This window comes from Thermobia domestica, chromosome 7 (assembly GCF_964235325.1).
Source record: "Thermobia domestica chromosome 7, izTheDome1.hap1.1, whole genome shotgun sequence".
Taxonomy (NCBI): Eukaryota; Metazoa; Arthropoda; class Insecta; order Zygentoma; family Lepismatidae; genus Thermobia; species Thermobia domestica.
In genome coordinates, this window is record NC_137460.1 from 163,509,741 (window position 1) to 163,533,746 (window position 24,006).

General features: G+C 36.6%; 1 protein-coding gene across 4 annotated transcripts in view; it reads left to right on the forward strand.

Moving 5' to 3' along the window:
- Positions 1–23,295, forward strand: part of LOC145690555 (glycosaminoglycan xylosylkinase) — a 117,170-nt gene extending 93,875 nt beyond the window's left edge. For 3 of the 4 annotated variants that reach the window (XM_081765550.1, XM_081765547.1, XM_081765549.1), the window contains exon 9: positions 5,352–23,295. In XM_081765550.1, the coding sequence (XP_081621676.1) occupies positions 5,352–5,571 (220 nt within the window). In that variant the 3' untranslated portion in view covers positions 5,572–23,295. The remainder of the gene's footprint in view (positions 1–5,351) is intronic. The other variant, XR_014132241.1, reaches the window with a different exon arrangement.
- The last annotated feature ends 711 nt before the right edge of the window (positions 23,296–24,006 follow it).

Genomic DNA, 24,006 nt, shown 5'->3' on the forward strand with positions numbered 1-24,006 from the left:
CATATATATATATATATATATATATAATTAATATTATCATTACCCACTTATTCATTTATATTTTTATTTTTTCCTCTATAACGTCGATTTATTTTTAGACACTATACTATATCAATACGCCCAAAACTGTTCACAGCAGTGTTATTATCTACAAGGTGTCTCAAAAGTCTGTTACCACACCTATTAAAATCCAAATGGATATACTTTCAGCGAATTTGATGTGGTAGGTGAACTTGAGGGTTAGGGGGACACTTTCTGGCGTAGGTTACGCAGATGACCGCCATCTTGGTGCCGCCATCTTGAATTTAACTTTTTTATTACAAACGCTACGTGGGTCATGTGATACATGATCATAAGCTAGAATTTCACCAGAAAACCGAATCTGAAGTCAAAATGCACTTATCTTTATGTGGTAAACAGTTATCCACAATTGAAGTTGTGAATTTGATTGCGTTTCTTTTGTGTTGCAGGTTGTGAATCATGCCGTTAATGAGGGACGAACGCATCCAGATCATCAAAATATGGGGCGGGAGGAGTGCCCGCGCAGTGGCTGCCGATTTCAATGCGCGCCATCCACAGCGAGCACCTGTATCGCATGTTGCAGTGGCACGGTTATTGACCAAATTCGAGGAAACGGGAACAGTTGTGGATAGACTCCGTAGTGGACGGCCAAGGACAGCCACGGACGAAGAAACAGCTACTGCCGTGCTGGCCTCCTTCTCGAAGTCGCTGCAGCGAAGCACACGTCGTTTAGTAATGCAGTGTGCTGTGAGTCACAGTTCAGTGCACAGGGTGCTCCAAAGGTATAAGTGGCATCCATATAAGATGCAATTGCAGCAACATTTATCGGAGGACGATCCCGATCGTCGCGTCCAGTTTTGCGGGTGGGCTATTGAGCAATTGAGGGTAAATCCGCAGTTCGCTATGCAGATACTTTTTTTTTGAATAAAGCCTATTTCTACGTAAATGGTGAGGTCAATAGGCAAAACATGCGCTAATGGTCCCGCGACAACCCCGCTTGGACAGATCCCTCGAAAATGACCGGTGCATGGAAAACTATGGTATGGGCAGGCATATGGGGAACAAAGATCGTCGGTCCGTTTTTCATTCCAGGAACGTTAAATGCAGACCGATACCTCGCGTTGTTGCAGGAAAACATAATGCCGGCTCTGATGTCCGAGGATGGTATCTTCCCCAGGCTCTTCAAGCAAGATGGTGCACCTCCCCATTATGGCATCCAGATGCGTCAGTTCCTGGATGAACAATTTCCTGGGACGTGGATTGGTCGACGTGGACCAGTGGAATGGCCTTCCGATCACCAGACTTAACTCCTCTTGACTTCTACCTGTGGGGACATGTAAAGGCTATGGTGTATGCTGTGAAAATTCGTGATGTTCGCCATCTGGAAGAACGTATCATGGCTGCCTGTGAACAAATATCCCCAGAAACCTTAATACGTGTCCATAGCAATTGGACGAAGCGTCTGAACACGTGCATTGCGCAGCACGGACAACATGTTGAGCACATTATGTAATACGAAAGTCACACCTGCGTTTGCAGATAACTGCTTACCACATAAAGATAAATGCATTTTGACTTCAGATTCGGTTTTCTGGTGAAATTCTAGCCTATGATCATGTATCACATCACCCACGTAGCGTTTGTAATAAAAAAGTTAAATTCAAGATGGCGGCACCAAGATGGCGGTCGTCTGCGTAACCTACGCCAGAAAGTGTCCCCCTAACTCAAGTTCACCTACCACATCAAATTCGCTGAAAGTATATCCATTTGGATTTTAATAGGGGTGGTAACAGACTTTTGAGACACCCTGTATATTAACATAACAAATTATTATAGCACATTAACTAACACGCGCGATTTTATATGAACTGAATATGAATTTTTTTTCACAAGCTATTGTATATTTAACTTCACGGCTTCGAATTTATTCTGTATACAACGAGAATTCAATATTATTGACTACATGCAATTATATTTCTGAAAATGTCAACAATGAAATCGTTCACAGAAAGCAAGGAAAGAGAATTCGTAACTGCAGCCTGGCAACAAAAATAATGCCACATAGACAAATTTTGAGTTAAGTGGAAACGCGAAGTTTAATATTCTTAATAATTTGATTACTAGACTATATAAATGATTGTGCTTTTCAGTAACGTTCATTTTACAATGTAAATCGTCTAAGTACCTATTTGTATTGGCCAGAACTAATATTTACTCATAATTAATCGCAAAAGAAGGGTCATTTTCGTGTTGATCAGATCCTTATGTTACTGAGGGACAAAACACTAGCAGCGAAAGTTTCTAACCGAGCGAGAGATGGTGTTGGTAGTATGAAAACTGTTAAATACACTTTTGTACTGTGTTATCGTTAGCCATAAGCAATATACTATGTAGTTAGGTACGGAATTACTGTGACTGGTCATTATGAATCAATGTGCTTACTACAAGGGAACAAAGGAGATGAATAATCAATAAGCAACAATACACTGCCTTTAAATAGATTAAGTTTACATGCACACATACACACGTAAATGCGTACTAAATTACACATATCAAACGTCAACTAAGGAAGTTACACATGCTAACACATATCACTAAACATATTAAATCATATTACCACACAACTCAACTATACGTAAACCAAACAGTCACTGAATTTCACCATCCTAAACCGGCTCTATAAACTGGGAAAAAGAAACGGAATAATTAGGGCACAATGGCCCTACTGCTAATTAGATCATGGTTTTCCAAATACTTTTAATGCCCCAGGAAGGATATATTAAAACTACTAAGGTAAGGGTCCCTTTCCAGGAGGGAAAAGAACCCTAACAAAAAATCGTTCAACTCATCTCTGTTGGAAGCTGTGATCAACTCAGGAATAAATGAGAGTCCCTGTTAGCGTTTACATTGACATAATAAGAATCATCCTAACCACAGTAAAATCATATACCGCCATTTAAAAAAAGTCACATAAGCTACGTACACAGAACTATAAGCGGACAGGCATCCGCAACCCTAAACTAAACTTTGGAAGGGGCGAAAGGAAATATTGTAAACGTTTTATATCACTGATTCTTAAATCTTGAGGATGCACAACACTAAAATCAAAGCACTTTGATGCTACTCCTGTCCACAATTGTCAATGGTTACCAACATGGCGTTTCTGATACTTGAAATCCACATCTAACTGTTTGTTGACTGGTTTAAAATGAAAAATCACTATTTTTAGGACTTTCAACTGCTTACTGGCTATTTAGTCATTATATGAAACTAATTTTACCTGATTTCGGGTTAGTTTTCCTGTCAAAACCCAAAAATTTTGAGAGTGGAATTAACGTGGTCTGACTTAAAGCTCGTCCTAAGTAGAGAATGACAAGAATCGCGCCTTGATACGAGAGCGTCGGAAAATAGTTCCAATCAGAACAAGGGGTTTTGGCGGCGGAGAATATAAAGCGAATAGAAAAAGGTAAAAACTGGATGAAACCGGATTTTGGGAGGATATGGGCACATCAGAGGGACGAATGGGGTCTAAATTATTCTGCCAAATAGATTGGTGGATAATTTCAAGAATTTCTGTCCAATTGCGGGCCTATGTCTTCGTATAGCATTAAGGTGTATAATTTCAATACTTATCCATTTGAAATGCCCATATACTGTATAAGATTTACATTAACATTATGTATGAATAAAAATATACCCCGAAATATAATTCCTACTGGGTTATTCCAAAGCTTCCCTATCGATTTTGGTTTAAATAAAGAACTAATGAATATACTACATAGACCGAAAAGTATATTGTGAAAAATCTCACAGTACAGTAGGTTCAAAAAATATAGGGCTCCTCCAAACAAAAAATTCATTACACGACTGTAATGGTACATTACACTGTTGTAAAGGAAAGACAATGATATACTGTTTTCTGTTAAAAAAAAAAGTCACAGTTGCATCGCAGTTTATGATACAATATTTCGTTTGCATCGCATTTATAAAATTCTGTGTCGCAAACTGCCATGCGATACCACTTAAATAAAACGCTGATATATATGTATATATTATTGTGAAAAGCAAGCAATGGCGTTGTGTTTTGAAGATAATGTTATTCTAATGTCCTCTGCTTCGGTGGGTGAGCACCACTGCATTCACATATTGCATCGTAAATTGCCAGGAATACGTTCAGTGTTCTCTTTTAGATCACGTATTGTTCGAGGCTTTTTCTCTTACACCTGAGGCAACTTTATAAGATGTTATCTAGAGGGAGAGATCACATAACCTGGGTGGTCAGTTCACGTAATCATTTTTCGATAGAACGTGTCCGAGGTAATTCTCGTGCAATACAAGTCCAGAGTATGGAGAGCTGTGAAGTATGTTGCACCGTCTTTGTTAAAAACGTTTATGTAATGATTTGCCAGATGAGGCCAGGCAGAGTGCATTACCATATGCCTGTATCGTTCGCCATTAATAGTAATGTGATTGCCATGCATGTCCTCAAAAATCTTACTGAAACCGAATTCTGAGCTGAACGACGATTTGACGGTAACAGATGTTGACTCGCTTGTTACAACCTGTTCTTTCAAATTTCTCAACGAGACAATAAACCGAATGTTCTGTTGATCAATTATATTGACCATGCATTCTTCGCAATGCACAACGTCTGTTGACGTGAACACTTGTCTTGATGGTAAATTTGCATATGGTTTATTATATTATATCTCTCTCCGTGCTAATTTGCTGCACACAGAGTTTAATCTTTGCCAACCATTCAGTATAGTCAAAACACAATTCCAAAACTTCTGATGTTCTTACTGATATCAGGGGCGGATTCAGGACGGATTTCTGGGGGGGAGGGTTGTAATACTGCTACTTAGAGCTAGTTTTAAGAGCTCCAGACTCTGAGATGGGCTTTATTTATACGTATATAAAATAAGGAAGTTTCCTCTTCTGGAGGGGGGGCAATTACCCCCCCCCCCTGGATCCACTCCTGACTGATATACCCTAATGCAGGTTAACGATAAACTTTCACATTTATGAAACGTACAGTTACAATTAGGCAAAGTATTTCAGCATACCAATAACAAATATAAAAATATCACTTTTCTGCAATACGTAAATGACATTATCTGTAGTAATCAACTTATAATGTATTCTAAATATATCTTACTGATACTACTACTGTTAATAATAATACCATACAAAGACGAGGTTTGTAGGTACAAATTACAGTTCGTTGATCAGCATTGTTAATAATTCAAACCTATGGAATCACTTATAATTAATTTGTTCATTCAATAGCTATAGTTTTTAGTAAGTTTTTTTCTTTGTTTTCATTTTAGATTAAGGGATTCTACATGGAAAAGGTTGCAGTTATTTTCCGGTGATGTATTAAGTGAATCCATGGAGAAGATAATGAGCTACAGCCACATAGCACCAGTATTAACTAAGCCTCATTTAAAAGCCTTAGACCGTCGCCTATACATAGTGTTTGCAACTGTTGAACTGTGCTTCGAAGAGCGTGGGGAAAAGAACGTTATTATTCATGATGCATTCAGATAACATCACAGGCTTATTACTGTCGTTCCTGCCGAGTGTCCATGTGTTCATAATTTAAAGAATGAAGTTCTTTTTATAAGTTGTCAGTATTATGCTTAGCAATGTACTGCCATGTAAATAGTAAATGTAATAATGAGACTGCCATATTCATATATAGTTTAATTGATGTTATTAAAAGTACGGGCATCAACAGGTAATTCACTGTTCCTTGTAACATAAGCTTGATGACTTAATATTAAGAGTTCGCATCTTGTTACTTTAAAATGTTCTTAAGATCATACTTTTTAACAGGATTCTCGTAAGAAAGCGCCCTTTTTAAATCTCTTCCGCTTAGAGATACAAAACCCATCCTAAATAAATTTTAAATATTAGAACAGAGCGTACCAACTTGGATGGCATAGTGTTTCGAGATTTTTGTTATTAATTCAGAATTTTAAATAAATGAAAAAATATTCTTGTTTTCGTTCAGTGTATTAACTGCATGATCAGGAAATTAATTTATACAATTTTGTTTAAATAATATTCTATGATAGCAAGCTGTCTCCGTTCTTAGTGCTGTAAGAACACGAAACTGCGTGATGAGGAGTACCTAAAAATGGATTTCACGTGCTATAGAGAAGGGTGTCTCTTATACCGGAGTGTTTAATATGTAGACGAAAACCAGTAAATAAATGTTAACATAAGGGAAAGGTTGAAAATACTGTGTTAGAGAAAATGAATCACTTAATCAGAAGTACAGGAACACCTTACATAACGCATGAATTAGTATTACGTTATGCAAAACCTTGTTGTGCGCGGTCTGTTTATAGTGAATTCAAAATAATTTGTCCATCACAAAAATTCAGGATGATAAACAGTAATAAAAATTAGATTATTTTTTGTAAAAAATTGAATTGGCAAATCTATTTCCAATTCGCAAATATGTGTATCGTAAAGATATAGCCCATTGTTTGCTTCCAGAAAAAAATTCACAACGATTATTCTAAATACTATCTCCTCAAGGATTAATGCAGATATATTTATTTCATTGTTAGTACCGACGTTCTCATTACCGCTCTCTCTTCTAAACGCAGTTGTAATGACTGTATATTCTTCATGTATCATTTCATAATGTGTTCATCTAAAAACTTTCTCCCATCTGTCCAAAATGAATTCATAAAAGAGACATGTGCTCTGCTGTTTACTTGACTTCGTTAGAGTATGGCTGGTGCTTGCTTGTTATGTACCATTCAAGATTTTTTTTTATCTTTTAGGATACGAAAATAATCGTTCCGCTCGTCTTCAGCCTTCCGTAAAAAATAAACATTTTCATGAGCTAATTTGTTTTCTTTCTGTACTATATACGGTTTTGCGGGTAAAGAGTGATGTTAGTGACTACTTGAGCATTTTCATACGTACCTGTCCCATGTAGTTTTATGTTGTCATGGTCTATAATATGACTTGCTGCTGTGAGAAACCTGAAAATATTGAAATGTCTTTTCAATAACGCAAATATATTATCTTCCAAATTTTTTATCTTCACAAGGAACTTTTTACCTAGTGGGTAGTATTCTTCTTCTAAAAGCATTCAGTGAACACTCACCCAACGTAGATCGGGTCAGTTTTGACCCATAAATGTTTTATTTTAACTTTTTTCCTCTTCCTTTCTCCTGCCATCGGCCTAGGTGTGTTTCTTTTAACCTACGTACCATGCAGTAGCATTCTTCATTCTTCATTCTAGGATTCTTTATTTATCAACCACAAATAAACAAATCTTTGTCTGGGTCTTGAATGACCCGGTCTTCGCTGTTTACGTGATTCTATTTTATTTGTCTTGTCTACCTCACACCGTCCTATTTGTTGCCAGTTTACTCACTCTGCATGATCACCTGCTCTTTCCTCATTCCCTTAGCATGCTTCAGCATGTCAAGAGTGTTGCCAGGTGGCAAAAATTCCCACAAAAGGGAAAATTGATATCAATGGCTAGAATGCGGTATATTTTCTTCCAAATATGTAGGATATGAAATAATTTTCTTCAAAATATGTACCAATGAAAACGCATGGTAATATACATATCTGAGTGTGTTCGTGTGCGTTATATATTTGCGGGAAACACTAAATCCTATTGGAAAATTTCATGTCTACAGACGGAAAATTTCCCTTCATGAACTAGTAACACAGCCTGTAAGAGTAAATACCAAACATGTTAGACCAATTTCACTCATACAGACGAAGAATGTAAATAAACTGTACGCGTCTGTTCTGTGTGCGGTAATAATGTCCGAGTAAAAGTTTTTGAATACTTCAGATGAGATATTTCGTGAACTGATTAGACAGCAGAGTCAATCCATCTAAAATGATCCAAAAAAAAGTAAATAAATAAATAAATAAATTGGTTGCTCGACCATTTTTGAAAATTATGAAGCCTACATAGATGTTTGCTTCATGTTTTAAGACTTTAAAAACTGTGTTTATAATATGCCTATCTAAAGCGGTTTGCCAGTGGCGGCCATATTTGTTTCGTGGCGTGCGCCTACTTTCACGATTATAAGGGTTAACAAAAACGTTCATTACGAAAACAGTACTTGGTCTAGAAGGATAAAACAAAAATCATTTGATTGGTAATAGATTGAAGTAAAAACTAGGCCTATAGATATTTACTTATGTTTCTCCTTTCTATGAGAAACTTACTAGTAAATGTAAACATCAATATCGGTGGACTTTCACTTTTTGGAATGTTTTGTAAGTAGGAAGGAGCGGTATACACAGTTTGATTTGGTTTGTGATATGAAGAGATATGTCAATAGTTTTACCAGAAAAAATATTGATTGTGATATACTTACCCTTATGTTTATATGGTTGTGTTAAAATCACGGTTTTGTCGAAAAACCCGAAGTTTGGGTTCAAATAACCCTGATGAGGCTAGTGATAAAAATCTCAAATTAGCACAGGATGTGGTGCTGTTGTATGTGTTTATGGCAAATAAAAAACATTTTTGTGTATTTTACTATTACAAAAGTTATAGCCTCTCAAAAATGAAACATACTCCGTTGTAGAGATACTGTTTTGGCATACTAAAGAAGGGCTATATAGGGTGTTACTTGTCTTCAGAACACGTTCATATGCTGTATACTTGTCCTATATGTTGTGTATTGTTTCAATATTGGAACAATTATTATGTTTTGTATATTTTTCTATTCCCAGCAGTTAAATATACGGATATTAAACAATACTAATATCATATTACTGTTTGAGAGAGTATACCTTAACCAAAGCGTTTAGCGTAACTGAGATTGCAATAAAAAGAAACTATTTTGAAAACAAAATTGTATTGTTGTTGTAAAGACACAAAACATAACTGCGTATTAGCAAAATATCCATTCCATTATGTTTGATTCTAACAAAGTAATTTGCTGCAAATGATAGAATACTTAACACAGGATGGTCGTCGTAGTCCTCTGACTCTGAAGTGACGTAACATCTTACAATGCCTTCTGAGATAGGAACATATTTGTGGTACCTTCTAGTATCAAGAAATCTAGTACAGCGGTCAAAACGTTTTTGTAGAGTTTCAGAGGTCTTAGCTACTTCATCTGACTTGACCAGAAAATATTTTATGTTTTGTAACTTTTCATTACAAAATCAAATCATGTCATTTACGTTGAATATCTGATAATTTATTGGCCTTTGCAAACTTGTTATTGCTACTTATCGTTTTGTAGTTCCACCCACACCATCGCAGGCGTTTTTCCCATAGGATGATCCGAAAAAGTGCCATTCAGCATCAAGATCGAAGTCGTGTATGTGACAGCATTAATTAGCAAAGTTCTTTTTGTTTTTATATTGACTTGAAGCTCCATCAGTAAAATAAATAAGGTTTTTAATGTTCGGATGTACTTCTTTAATATACTCTGTGAAAATCTTTTGAAAGCAATAAAATGTCTTGTGTTCTAGTTTATCATTTTCCTTAAAACAGAACACGAAAGAGTGAACCGTGGCTTGGATATTGATCCAGTGAAAACTCTGTATCTCAATCTGAACTATGAATAAATAATTTTCTGCAAAATCTGTTAACACAAAACATTCTTCTGCAGTAAGTTCAGCTTTTTTCTTCTTGAGAAACTGAGCTTGAGACTTTGACACAAGATTATGTGGTTTCAAGCGTTCCAATTTGTCCGCTAACGATTCAAAAAACTCCACTTTGCTCTTGAGATCTGTGTTCATTTCTGCCCTATCTGCTGTTATCCGCTTTCTGTACGTTCTTGTATCGGGCAACTCATCAGTTTCGTTGGAAATATTAAACATGTCCAACAATGCCTGTTTACCTACCTGATTAAACAGTACCTAGAACATAAACATTCAGATTTTAAAAATATAAATTCGCATGACACTATGAAATCCTTCATAAACCTGTGCCATTTGCTACAGATGGATGTGAATAGATAACTCACTACTGTTAGACTGATCGGTCACATACAGCATAGCTACACTGTATGTGTTGCATCAACACTTGTAGCTGTAAATGCCCCCAAGCCTGTCATAACGTAGTCTAGCCGTGAAAATGTTCAAGTATAATTTATTGCAACTGTAGTTTGATACGTGTGAAGCTATCAACGTGCTCTGAAAACAAGTAAGCCCCTATATAGCCCTTCTTTAGTGTGCCAAAACGGTATCTCTACAACGAAGTATGTTTCATTTTAGAGAGGCTATAACTTTTGTAGTAGCAAAATACACAAAAATGTTCTTTATTTGCCATAAACATATACAACAGCACCACATCCTATGCTAATTTGAGATTTTTTATCACTAGCCCCATCAGAGTTATTTGAACAGAAACTTCGGGTTTTTCGACAAAACCGCGATTTTAACACAACCATATAAACTTAAGGGTAAATATATCATAATCAATATTTTTTTCTGGTAAAACTTGACATATCCCTTCATATCACAAACAAAACCAAACTGTGTATACCGCTCCTTCCTACTTAAAAACATTCCAAAAAGTGAAAGTTCACCGATATTGATGTTTACATTTACTAGTAAGTTTCTCATAGAAAGGAGAAACATAAGTAAATACCTATAGGCCTAGTTTTTACTTCAATCCATTACCAATCAAATGATTTATGTTTTATCCTTCTAGACCAAGTACTGTTTTCGTAATGAACGTTTTTGTGAACCCTTACAATCGTGAAAGTAGGCGCACGCCACGAAACAAATATAGCCGCCACTGGCAAACCACTTCAGATAGGCATATTGTAAATACAGTTTTAAAGTCTTAAAACATGAAGCAAACAACTGTGTAGGTTTCATAATTTTCAAAAATGGTCGAGCAATCATCTCTGGATCACTTCAAATGGATTGACCCAGCAAAAAGAAAGTGCTAAAGCTATCATAGTCTGGGTTCTGGCTTTTTTACCTTCTAGATCCGCCACTGAAGACCAATATGCTCATCACCAATAACAAACTTTAAATTAATTGGAAATCTAGTAATAGTACTACTTCTTCTTAAAAAAGCAATTAAAATATTCGTGGGTCAAAAATGACCCTTTGTTCGTCGGATACGTTATTTCTAGTATATTCGCTGGGCGAGTGTTAAACATGCACATTTATTTCTGATTATTAAGAAAACATACGAAATAAATATATATACGAAATTAAACTGCATCTGTAATATTCACAGTACCCAATAAAGGAAATTAACTCTAACGTTTTTAGGAATTCTGAATTCCATTACCTTTTCCACCTTCTTTGCATCTTTCCCGATTCCATTTTTAGAAAGTTCGTATCTTAAGATATTTACTTTCGGTCTAGCAATCTTACACTTCTTTAGTCTTAATGTTAGACCACCAGCCGCGATAATTTTAGCACTTTATCAATCTGTTTTAAATGTTCTTCAAAGGTTTTACTTCCTAAAACTATATCATCGACATAGCATCCACAAAATTCACACATTTCCGATTCCGGTATGGAGTCAAGTTCATGGACGCATGAGACGAGACTTTGTTTTGTATCAAATGGGAGTGTAACAAAAGCATAAGGTATGCCTTGGTGCAAGAATCCGAAATACTTTTGATCACGTTTCCTTATTTTTACTTGAAAGGGTTCTACGCAGTCCATAAAGGAAATATATGCTTTGTCACTCAGATCTTCCAACACTGATTGAGATGGAATTGGTCGATCTGGCTCTGAGGTTTTAACTTGATTTATTTTTCCACCCAGACAGAATCCTATTCCCCCCACCCTTTGGTACGCAGACCAAGGGTTGGGAGTACGAGCTTGGGCTCTTTTTGATTATTCCCCATGCCAGCCGTCAGTTAATATAGAAGTTTCATGGATCATATCCATCATGGATCACCAGCCATCAGTTTCATGGATATAGAAGAGCGTTTCAAGAGTTAAGAAGAAACAAATGTATTTTAGAGAGGGCAAGCAAATTTTTATAAATTAGTTTTTATGTGATTTGAGGTACTAATTTATTAGTAAAGAAACAACGAACGACATATTTCGAAGATTACTATTTCGCCTGCAATAGGCATTGAGGTAAACATCGTATGATTCATAGTCATTGTTGGCGGAAACAAATAAACTGGTATGGCGCAATGGGGCTGGTCGAAACAAAAGCTTGGAGTAGATTGACACGTACGTCAACCAACCCCGTGTGGTGATGAAATATATTTTGATTGTACAGGGTGCGGCACGTAAAACCGGCCCGTAAAGTGAACACATAAAATGAAATGTAATGTATTGAATATGATTAACTACAACACATAAATGAAATGTAATGTATTGAATATGACTACTCACCTTCACAACAGGTGCTGAAAGTGTCCTCCGCCCACTTCAACACACATGTGAGCACGATTGAGGAGATTCATATATACCCTTGTCAGTTCTTGTGTTGTAATGCTATTGGTAACATCCTGGATCCTGGTCTTGAGTTCTTCAATTGTGTGTGGATTTGTTTCGTATACTCTTCCCTTTAACAGTCCCCATAAGTAAAAGTCACACGTGGACAAGTCTGGTGACCGAGGAGGCCACAAGCCTTTGCTGATTGTCCTCTCTGGTGTAAACATCTCATGCACAAGGGACAATGATGCAGCTGATGTGTGGCATGTTGCACCGTTCTGCTGAAAGTAACATAACTGACGCTCCTTTTCGGTCAAGTGTGTATAAAACTCCTCCAGGATTCCCATATACTGTTCACTGTCGTCTCAAAGAATATGGGCCCAATAACGCGTGTGGCGGAAATGGCACACCAAACACCAATCTTCTCATCATGCAAGGGTACCTGGTGGATTGCGTGTGGATTTTCTGTCGACCAATACCGGTTGTTTTGGGAATTTACGTACCCAGACAGGTGGAACCACGCCTCTTCACTCATGATGAGCATTAGTGGATCCAAGAAACCACTGGCAACATTGCTCAACAGCCATGAACAGAAATGCACTCTCTTCTGCAGGTCAGGCTCCTTCAGTTCTTGCACAACACTTATCCGGTACGGTTTTAACTTCAGTCCCCTTAAAACACGTCTGCAACTTCTCTCACTCGCATGAACCTGTTGACTCAATCTCCTGGTTGACTTTCGAGGACTTCTTGTCATTATCTCCTCCACCTGCATCTTTAATTCAGGTGTGCAGACAGATGGTCGTCTGTTCCTGGGAGCATTTTGAACCGATCCTGTACGCCGCCATTTTTCAATCAATTCCTGAATGGTGCTTTTTGCTGGCACAGAACGTCCTGGAAATTTCTCCCGAAACAAATTCTTTGTTTTCACAAAAGATCCAGTGAGAATGAACCCTTCAACAATGGCAACACGCTCGGGTATCGAATACGGCATTATCACACACTGACACTCACCCGGCTTAACACAACGAGGCCTTTTTCTCAACTGGTTTCGACAAGTTTCAATGGCTGCGGCTGCACGTGACTGCTGCAGGTCACGTAAGTCGACCCGACCTCGACACGCCATCTCTTGGTAGGAAGGTAGATTATTTAAGTGTTGCCAAAAACACAATATACCAGAATATTACGACGGGCCGGTTTTACGTGCCGCACTTTGTATTTTGTTAATTCTTATGATGATCGGTATTGTTTCATTTTCAAAAGTTTAACTTTCCTTCTTTCAGTTTGGTACTGTTGTTTGTTGATCGAAACTTCACTTTAAGTCATCCAGCACTTCCCTACGCTCTACCCAAACTCACCCCCTTCCCAAACGCTTCCGATTTAGCAATTAGTATCAAGTTGGCCCCAGCACTTTTCGACGGAAAAAAATAATGCTTTTCGTTTGTGCTGCGCTAGTGCTGGTTAGTGACCAAAGTTCAGCGCTTCTGCAATCAAAACAACAAAGTTATGAACAATTTAAATTTCGGGGCCAACTGTACGTCAAGTTGGCCCCGCTTCTTTCCATAATTGACATAGAATGGATTTTCTAACGTCAAAAATTTGTGCTACGTTAGTGCTAGTTACTGCCCAAATTTGAATGTTACTGCTCTTCAAATAACGCCGTTATACCGAATTAATTAGCGTTAAGTTGACCCCGTCTTTTTTCCCTGATTGAGATAGAATGGATTTTCTAAAGCTAAACGTTTGTGCTACGTTAGTGCTGGTTAGTGCCCAAATTTCGCCGTTAATGATATTCAAATAACGCTGATATATTAAAATTAATGAGCCTCAAGTTGGCCCCGCCTTTTTTCCTTAATTGAGATAGTATTGATTTTCTAGTGCCAAACGTTAGTGCTGGTTAGTGCCCAAATTTGAGCGTTAGTGCTATTCAATTAACGGCGTTATAACAAATTAATTAGCGTCAAGTTAACCCCGCCTTTTTTCCCTAATTGAGATAGAATGGATTTTCTAATGCCAAACGTTAGTGCTTCGTTAGTGCTGGTTAGTGCCCTAATTTCACGGTTAGTGCTCTTCAAACAACGCCGTTATAACGAAAGTAATTAGCGTCAAGTTGGCCACGTCTTTTTCCCTAATTGAAATAGAATGGATTTTCTAACGTCAAACGTTAGTGCCTACATTTGAGTGTTACTGCTCTTCAAATAACGCTGTTATAACAAATTAATTAGCGTCAAGTTGGCCCCGCTTTTCCCCCCTAATTGAGATAGAATGGATTTTCTAATCCCAAACGTTAGTGGTACATTAGTGCTGGTTAATGCACAAATTTCACCGTTAGTGCTGTTCAAATTACACCGTTATACCGAATTAATTAGCGTCAAGTTGGCCTCTCCCTTTTTTCCCAATTAAGATAGAATGGACTTTCTAATCCCAAACGTTAGTGCTGGTTGGTGCCCAAATTTCACCGTTATTGCTGTTGAAAAAACACTGTTATAACGAATTAATTAGCGTCAAGTTGGCCCCACCTTATTTCCCTAATTGAGATAGAATGGCTTTTCTACTGCCAAACGTTAGTGCAATGTTAGTGCTGGTTAGTGCCCAAATTTCACCGTTAGTGCTGTTCAAATTACGTCGTTATACCGAATTAATTAACGTCCAGTTGGCCCTGCTTTTTTCTCTTAAGATAGAATAGATTTTCTAATACCAAATGTTAGTGCTACGTTAGTGCTTGTTAGTGCTTAAATTTCACCGTTAGTGCTCTTCAAATAACGCCGTTATAACGAATGTAATTAGCGCCAAGTTGATCCCGCTTTTTTCACTAATTGAGATAGAATGGGTTTTCTAAAGCTAAACGTTTGTGCTACGTTAGTGCTGGTTAGTGCCTAAATTTCGCTGTTAGTGCTCTTCAAATAACACCGTTAGAACGAAATTAATTAGCGTCAAGTTGGCCCTGCTCTTTTTCACTAATTGAGATAGAATGTATTTTCTAAAGCCAAACGTTTGTGCTACGTTAGTGCTGGATAGTGCCCAAATTTGAGCGTTAGTGCTGTTCAAATAACGCCGTTATAACGAAATTAATTAGTATCATGTTGGCCCTGCATTTTTCTTAATTAAGGCAGAATTTTATATTTAATGCTATTAGTTTGTGCTTGATCGTTGCTGCTTGGTCGTGGTTCAATTTGTACGTTAGTGGTGTTGAAATCCATGAAGTTTGCGTCGCCACTTAACGCATTAACGACAAAATTAGTGTCAATTATTATTGCATCGTTAGTGCTGCTTAGTGCAGCAACCTCTAACGTTAGTGTTTCGTTAGTGTATATGCTACAAGTAAAAAAAAACCTTTAGGGTTTCAAAGTAGCGCTGGACCCCACTTTAAGGACTAACGAAATAATAGTGCCATTCGTTATTGCATCCTCAGTGCTTCTTACTGTAGTAATCACTAACGTAAGTGTTTCATTAGTCTAGGTTTTCGAGCCAAAGCAATTATCCTCGCTGATCTCTCCACTCTACGCACTAATGAAAAAATCGTGCCACTTGTTTTTCATCGTTAGTGCTTTTAGAAAATACTAATAGTTTCGTAAATGCTTTACTATTTGTGTAGATATAGCCAATTACATGTCACGAAACTCCCTTAAGAAATACATGGGAAATATTTTATTGCGTGAAATTCCCGGCAAATTCAAAAGCACTAATGACTTCTAGTGCAATCGTTAGTGCTTCTTAGTGCACCATCCCCTAACGTTTGTTCTTCATCAGTGTTGATGGAACAAGTGAAAAACCTTTGTGGTCAGCGTGATCTTGATCTCTACTTTAAGCACTAACGAAGAAATTAGTGCTTTTCGTCAGTGCATCGTTAGTGCTTCTGGAAAACACTGATTGTTTTGTAAATGCTTCACTATTAGTGTAGATATAGCAAATTATAAGTTCCAGAACTCCCATGTAAAATGCATGGAGAATTTTCTCATTGCGTCAAATTCCCGCCAAATTCAAAAGCAGTAATGATATCTTTTATTGTAATCGTTAGTGCATCGTTAGTGCTTCTTAGTGAACTAACCAATAACGTTAGTGCTTTTTCAATGTAGATGCTACAACTAAAAAACTTTTGGGGAGCTAAGTTCATGCTGCCTCCACTCCAAGCAGTAACTAAAAATCAGTGCCTTCGTTTGTTCATCGTTATTGCTTCTTAGTGCGCGAACCAATGACGTTAGTGCTTCATTAGTGTATTCTCCAGAACCAAACCAATGATAGGGAGCAATTACTCTATAAGCCCCACTTTAAGCACTAACGACAAAAATAGTGGGATTTCTTAGTGCATCGTTAGTGCTTTTAAAGCGCTAGTAGTTTCGTTACTACTTCGTTATTGTTGTAGATATTGCCATTTATGTCACGAATCTCCCAAAAGAAAAACAAGTTAATTTTTCTACTGCTCAAATTCTCGCCAAGTTCAAAAGCAGTAATGATCTCTTCAGTGCAATCGTTAGTGCATCGTTAGTGGTTGCTAGTGCACCAAGTCCGAACATTAGAACTTCTCATCGTGAATGTTTTTGTAGGGAAGAGCTAGCATATAGTTAGCATCCCCTAAATCTTATTTTATAGCTTCCATAGTGTTGAAGCTTTAATGTTGGGAGTTCTGCAATAAGACCTATTAACGAAGTAGTAACCATTACAATACACATGGCCATTAGTGCTTTTAAATTTGGCCTTAATTTTACAAAATAAAAAATGCTAGGTCCGTAAAGTTAGCCCCGCAGGGTTCTCAAATGCTACTAAAATCTTTTACATATTTACAGCTTCTTTAGTGCACATTAGTGCACTGAACACTTATCTTAGTACCATGGTACTTTAAAAGTTATTAATGAATAACTCAGCCAGTTCTAAGTTTAGATTTTTCAACTTTCGCACAATTTTATAGTAATTGTGCCACAAAAGTGGAACTAATACCAGCGGTTATTGTATTGTTAGAGCTCTATGAAACAGTAAGCCCTAAGGTTAGTGCTAGCATAATTTAGGAGTTATAAGGGCATAACTCAGGACTCACTCAGGATAAAATTTAAATTCATCGAATTTTACAATAATTGTCTCGCAAAGGTAGAATAAACGTCAAATTTTTGTGCATCGTTAGTATTCCAAAAAGTTCTAACGGTAATGCTATTTAAGCTCTAAAGTTAGTGCTATCATAGTTTGGGAGTTACTAATGAATAACTCGTGCGGGGCTAACTTTAGATCTTTCAGTTTTTGTAGAATTTTACACTTATTGTCAGATAGAAACAAGATAAACACCATTAATCAGTGTATTGTTGGACCTCCGTTAAACAGTAAGCACTAACGTTAGTGTTGTCATAATTTATGAGTTATTATTAAATTACACGGACGGTACAATATTGAAACTTACTGAATTTTACACTAATTTCCCCATAAAGATAGCACAAACTCTAAACATTAGTGTATTGTTAGTGCTACATAAAACTCAAAGCACTAACGGTAGTGTTATCATAGTTTAGGAGTTACCAATGAATAACAAAATTTAAAATTATCAAATTTTATTCTAATTGTTTCACAAAGGTAGGACAAAAACTAAAGGTTAGCGCATTCTTAGCAGTCAAAAAAGAATAACAAAAATCTAGGTACTAACGTTGTATTATCTCATTTTAGTGATTGTTAATGAAGAACTCAAGCGAAGCTTTTCATTTTACACTAATTTAGATTCAAATTAGATTTTTCACTTACAAATTTTACACTAATTGTCCCACAAAAGTGGGACTAATACCAGCGTTTAGTGCATTGCTAGAGCTCTATAAAACACTAAGCACTGTCGTTGTATTTTCATGAATACTTCAGGCAGGATTGAATTTAAATTCATTGAATTTTACTCTAATTGTTCCACAAAGGTGGGTAACCACCGAAGCTTAGTGCACTGTTGGTGCTCCATAATACACTAATCACTAACATCAGTGTCACCACAGTTTAAGAGCTATTAATAAATAACTCGGCGGGGATAAAATCAGGTTTTTCAACTTTTACACAATTAGTGTAAACTTCAATAAATTTTAATTTAGTTTCGTTCGAGTTATTCACTAATAACTCCTAAACTATGACATCATTATCGTCAGTGCTTACTATGTTTTAGAGCACTAACAAAATACTAATATTTAGCGATTACACTACCTTTTGATTGACAAATTATTGTAAAATTCGATAAATTTAAATTTAGCCTCGCGCGAGTTATTTATTAATAACTCCTAAATTGAGATAGCACTAACGTTAGTGTTTAGGGTTTTGTCTCATTTCTGTCTTACAATTAGCGTAAAATTGTATGAAAATTGAAAGATTTAAAGTTAACCCCGCCCGAGTTATTCAGTAATAACTTGAAACTACGATAGCAGTCAGTAACGGTAATGTTTATGGAGCACTAACGATGCACTAACCTTTGACGTTTACTGCACCTGTTTGGGACGATTATTGTAAAATTCGATAAAACTAAATTAGCCCCGAGTGAGTTATTCACTTATAACTCCTAAACTATGAGAGCACTAACGTTAGTGCTTGATGTTTCGGCAAGCAATAACGATGCACTAACTTTTGGTTTATCCCACCTTTGTAGGACAATTATTGTAGAATTCAATAAATTTCAATTTAGTCCCACGAGAGGTATTCACTAATAACTCCTAAACTCTCATAGCGCTAATGTTAGTGTTTAGTGAACGAAGCACTAACCATGTGAACTTTTGTGGTAGTAATTCAGATGCGTGCGAATCTAAATTTAGACAAGTGGCATTTTCCATTTTGTAAAATTCCCGCCAAATTTAAAAGCACTAATGAACATATATAGTATAATGGTAACTATTACATTTGGAGGTTTTATTGCAGAACTCCTAATATTAGTGCTCCAATTATATGGATGCTAAAAGGTGAAACTTAGGGGAAGCTAACTACACGCCAGGGCTAGCCCCTCCGCACAAAAACATTCACGACAAGAACCACTAGAGTTCGGAATTGGTGCACTAGGAAACAAACGATTACACTAGAAGAGATCATTACTACTTTTGAATTTGGTGATAATTTGACTTAATGAAAAATTCCCGATGTATTTTTTATGGGAGTTTCATGATATAATTTTCCATATCTACACTAGCTACTAGTGAAGTACTAACGAAACTATTAATGTTTTCTAGAAGCACGACCGATGCACTGGGTTTCATCGTTAGTGCTTTCTCCGGAAACTAACATGCAGTTTTTTTCCTTCTGGCATTCAAACTATTGAACCATTAATGTTGTGAGTTAATACTCCAAGAAGCACTAACGATTTTACTAGAAGAGATTTTTAGTACATTTGAGTGCATTTGGTGGAAGTTTGAGACAATGAAAAATTGCTCATGTATTTCTTATGGGAGCTTCATGACATAAAATTGACCATATCTACAGTAATAGCGAAGCACTAATGAAACTATTAGACTTTTCTAGAAATACTAACGATGCACTATCGATTTCACTAGGTTTCATCGTTAAGGGCTATGGTTTTTTGCTTTTAGCGTCGAACCTATTGAAGCACTAATGTTGGGAGTTGATGCTCTAAAAAGCACTAACGAAGCAATAACAATTGCACTAAAAGAGATCATCAGTGCTTTTGAATTTGACAAAAATTTGAGCCACTGAAAAATTCCCAATGTATTTCTTATGGGAGTTTCGTGACATGTAATTGGCCATACTAGTGAAGTATTAGAGAAACTATTAGTGTTTCCTAGAAGCACCAACGATGCAATAACGAATGGCGCTAATTTTTTCGTTAGTATTTGAACTGGCGACCAGAGTGCAATTATATACTATCATGTTTTGGCTTTAGAGCCTCTACTAATGAAGCACTAACGTTAGGAGTTTGTGCACTAAAAAGCAGAAACAATCCACTAATGAGTGGCACTACCTTTTTGTTAGTGCTAGAAGTGAGGGTAGAATGTTTTGGCCCCACTAATCCCTACTGTTGTTTTGGCTCTAGAGCTTACATTTATAAGCACTTACCTTAGTGGTTGGTGCATTAATAAGCACTAACGATGCACTACAAAACGGCAGTATTTTTTCGTTAGTGCTTGAAGTGGAGGCAGTGTCAACTTGGTCCCCAAAGGGTTTTTACTTGTAGCACATACATACACTAACAAGCACTAACGTTAGAGGTTGCTGTATAAAGAAGCACTAACGATTGCACAAAAAGAGATCATTAGCGCTCTTGAATTTGGCGGGAATTTGTCGCAATCAGAAATTATCCATAACTACACTAATAATGCAGTACTAACGAAACTATCAGAGATTTCAAGAAACACTAACGATGCACTAACGAATGACAATAATTTATTCGTTAGTGCTTAAATGGGGGGCTAAGTTCACACTGGCCCCCCAAATATGTTTTACTTGGGGCACCTACACTAATGAACAATTTTCGTTAGGTGTTTATGCACCAGAACGCACCAATGATGTACTAATGATCGCACTAGAACAGAGAATTAGTGCTCTCGAATTTGGCGGGTGTTTGACACAATCAGAAAGTACCCATGTATTTCTTATGAAAGTTTCGTGACATGTAATTAGCCATATCCTCACTAATAGTGAGCACTAACGAAAATATCACAGTTTTCTAGAAGCACTAACGATGCACTAACGAATGTCATTAATTTCTACGTTAGTTCCTAAAATGGGGTCAAGTTCACGCTAGCCCTCAAAAGGCGCTTTACTTGTACAACCTACACTAATGAACAACTAACATTAGAGGTTGGTACACTTAAGAAGTACTAACGATTGCACTAGAATAGTTCATAAGTACTTTTGAATTTACCGGGAATTTGACGCAATGAAACAGTACTCATGCATTTCTTTAGGGAAGTTTCCTGAAATGTGATTCCCATAACTACACTAATATTGAAACATTAACGAAACGATTAGTATTTTCTACAAGCACTGACGCACTAACGAATGACTAATTATTCAGTTAGTGCTTGAAGTGGAGGCCAGCGTGAAGTTGGAGCCATGAAGGTTTCCTTTTACTTGTAGCATGTACACTAATGAAGAACTAACGTTAGGGGTTGTGCACAAGATGAACCAACGAATGACACTAATTTTACTGTTAATGCCGCAAGTGGGGGCCATGTTCACTGACGTGAAATTTCAACACAACTATAGAACAAATGGAGGCACGACCAAGTTCTAACGTAGCACAAACGCTTTGCATTATAAAAATTCCACCTCAAATAAGGAAAATAACGGGCCAACTTAACGTTAATTAATTTCGTTATAACGGCGTTATTTCAAGAGCACTAACGGTGAAATTTGGGCACTAACCACCACTAACGTTTGACATTAGAAAATCAATTCTATCTTAATTAGGGAAAAAGGCGGGGCCAACTTGACGCTTATTAATTTCGTTATAACGGTGTTATTTGAACAGTATTAAGGGCGAAATTTGGATACTTACCAGCACTAATGTAGCACAAACGTTTGACGTTAGAAAATCCATTCTATCTCAATTAGGGAAAAAAGTGGGGCCAAGTTGACATCAAGTTGGCCCCGAAATTTAAATTGTTCATAACTTTGTTCTTTTGATTGCACAAACGCTGATATTTGGGCACTAACCAGCACTAGCGTAGCACAAACGAATAGCATTATTTAATTTTCTCCGTCCAAAAGTGGTGGGGCCAACTTGATACTTATGATTTAGCAGGTCTCTTGTTGTCTAAGAGAGCATTAATTTCTCCACTTTATTTCATTGGCTAAACACGTTATGATAGCAAATGGGCTGGAGGAACTTCAAAGTGATGTTTGCTGCATATTTGTCTTGCATTTCTGAGCGTTGAGACGAAGGACAATGTTTCTTACATTCCTAAATCAGCTGAAGAGTTTGAAAGAAATAAATACCAACCGGAAGAGTATTTTTTTAAGGTAAGATGGAACCAGGATCGATAAAATGATTTTTCCATTGTAATATAGAAGGCGGAGGTATTGTTGTTTGTGAAAAATTCTCAATGAAGAGTAGGGGGAAAGTAAATATATTTAAACAACAATTTTTCTTTAGTTTACGTTATTAAACCTATAATATGCTACTACAAACAGTACAGATTGCAAACTGTTATTTTTACCAATAATAAACCAAACAATCATGGAATCAATGCTCACGTTGCAAGAACTTAGCTCGCGAGGCATGTATTGACAGAAGCCAATTCTATTTGTGCCATAATTGTGATTCAATGGACGATATGTCTGAATGAAAATCACATATACTTGTATGTAACGTTTTGTGACTTGGTGTAGCCAGGCCTACTTACTAGTTAGTTGTGAAATAGCTACTAGATCTAGGTTAGCTATTGGTAAAATATTTTGTGTCTTGTTCTGTTTTGATTGTGAAAAGAATAGCCTAAGGTTGATTATAGGCCTATTCCAATATATGGTTCTTTTAGTTATAGGAAGAATTAATACGCAGTTTTGATGATACTGTTGGTTGTGCTTGTTAGGTAGGATCAGTGATGGAAATTTTCCGATTCTCCGATTTCTTCTATATTTTTGCGGAAAATTTTCCGTTCTAAACAAATTATTAGAAAGTGAAAGATCGTTTAAAAAATTCACTTTTCATGCTGGTGCGCTAGTAGGTGTGTCAATATAATCTTTAGAAATATTAAGATTAATAAATTTTTAAATTCATGAATACCTATAGGATTTCTTGATTTTCTTGTACGAACATCACTTACTAAATCTATATTTGAACCTGGTATTGTTTCTCCTCGGATACGTACTATACCAGACTTATCCCACTGAATTTTATCAAAACTTGTCAACTGTTTTAATAATAGATTTGTTTTCCTACATAGTGTTCTCGGTACTGATTGTAAAATGTCTGATACAAATGGTAAAATAAAAGTATTGTTGCCTTGGAAAGTTGGTGATGATTTTTCTTTTCTTCTTCTTCTTCCTGAATAACAGGTAATGTAATAGGTTTATGTGAAGTTGAAGTATATATACGAACCGTGGTGAAGTTGAAGTATACTGTAAATAACGATGGAAAGCTTGTTGATATAATTTCCACTTTTGTTGTACAAAGATCACGACGTTTTGAAATATTCATTTCTTCATCTAAACGTGACTGATGTTAATCTATGGATTTAAGATTAGATCGAATTTCATGTACAGTATTTTCAGGAATTAAAATCATTTTACGTAATTCTGACATGGTTACCGACAAAAATACTACTGTCTACTGTTGCAAGAAGTGGTCCCAAGACTAATGGTATGTTTCTTCTTCTTTAATGCAGTACGCTGCTGAGATAAAACACGTAAGATCTTTCTATGTCTACGTAAACGTTGCTTCTGACGAGAATTTAAAGGAATGTTTCCTTTTATTGTATTTTTAGATACTTGGGAAATTGTTCTTACTAAATCCCACCTTCAAAATCTTGACTCAGACTAAACAAAAATTTCTGTATGCATGTCTTTTACGTTACCGTACACGTGCATGATTTCATTAGGAAAAATATTTGTACGCATTCGCAATACAGCGTTTGTTTTCTGTGTTAAGTCAAATAATAAATAAGTGTGAGGCCCACGTGTTACTTCTTCGAACACATTCACGATTTCCTTAGTATATCGAGA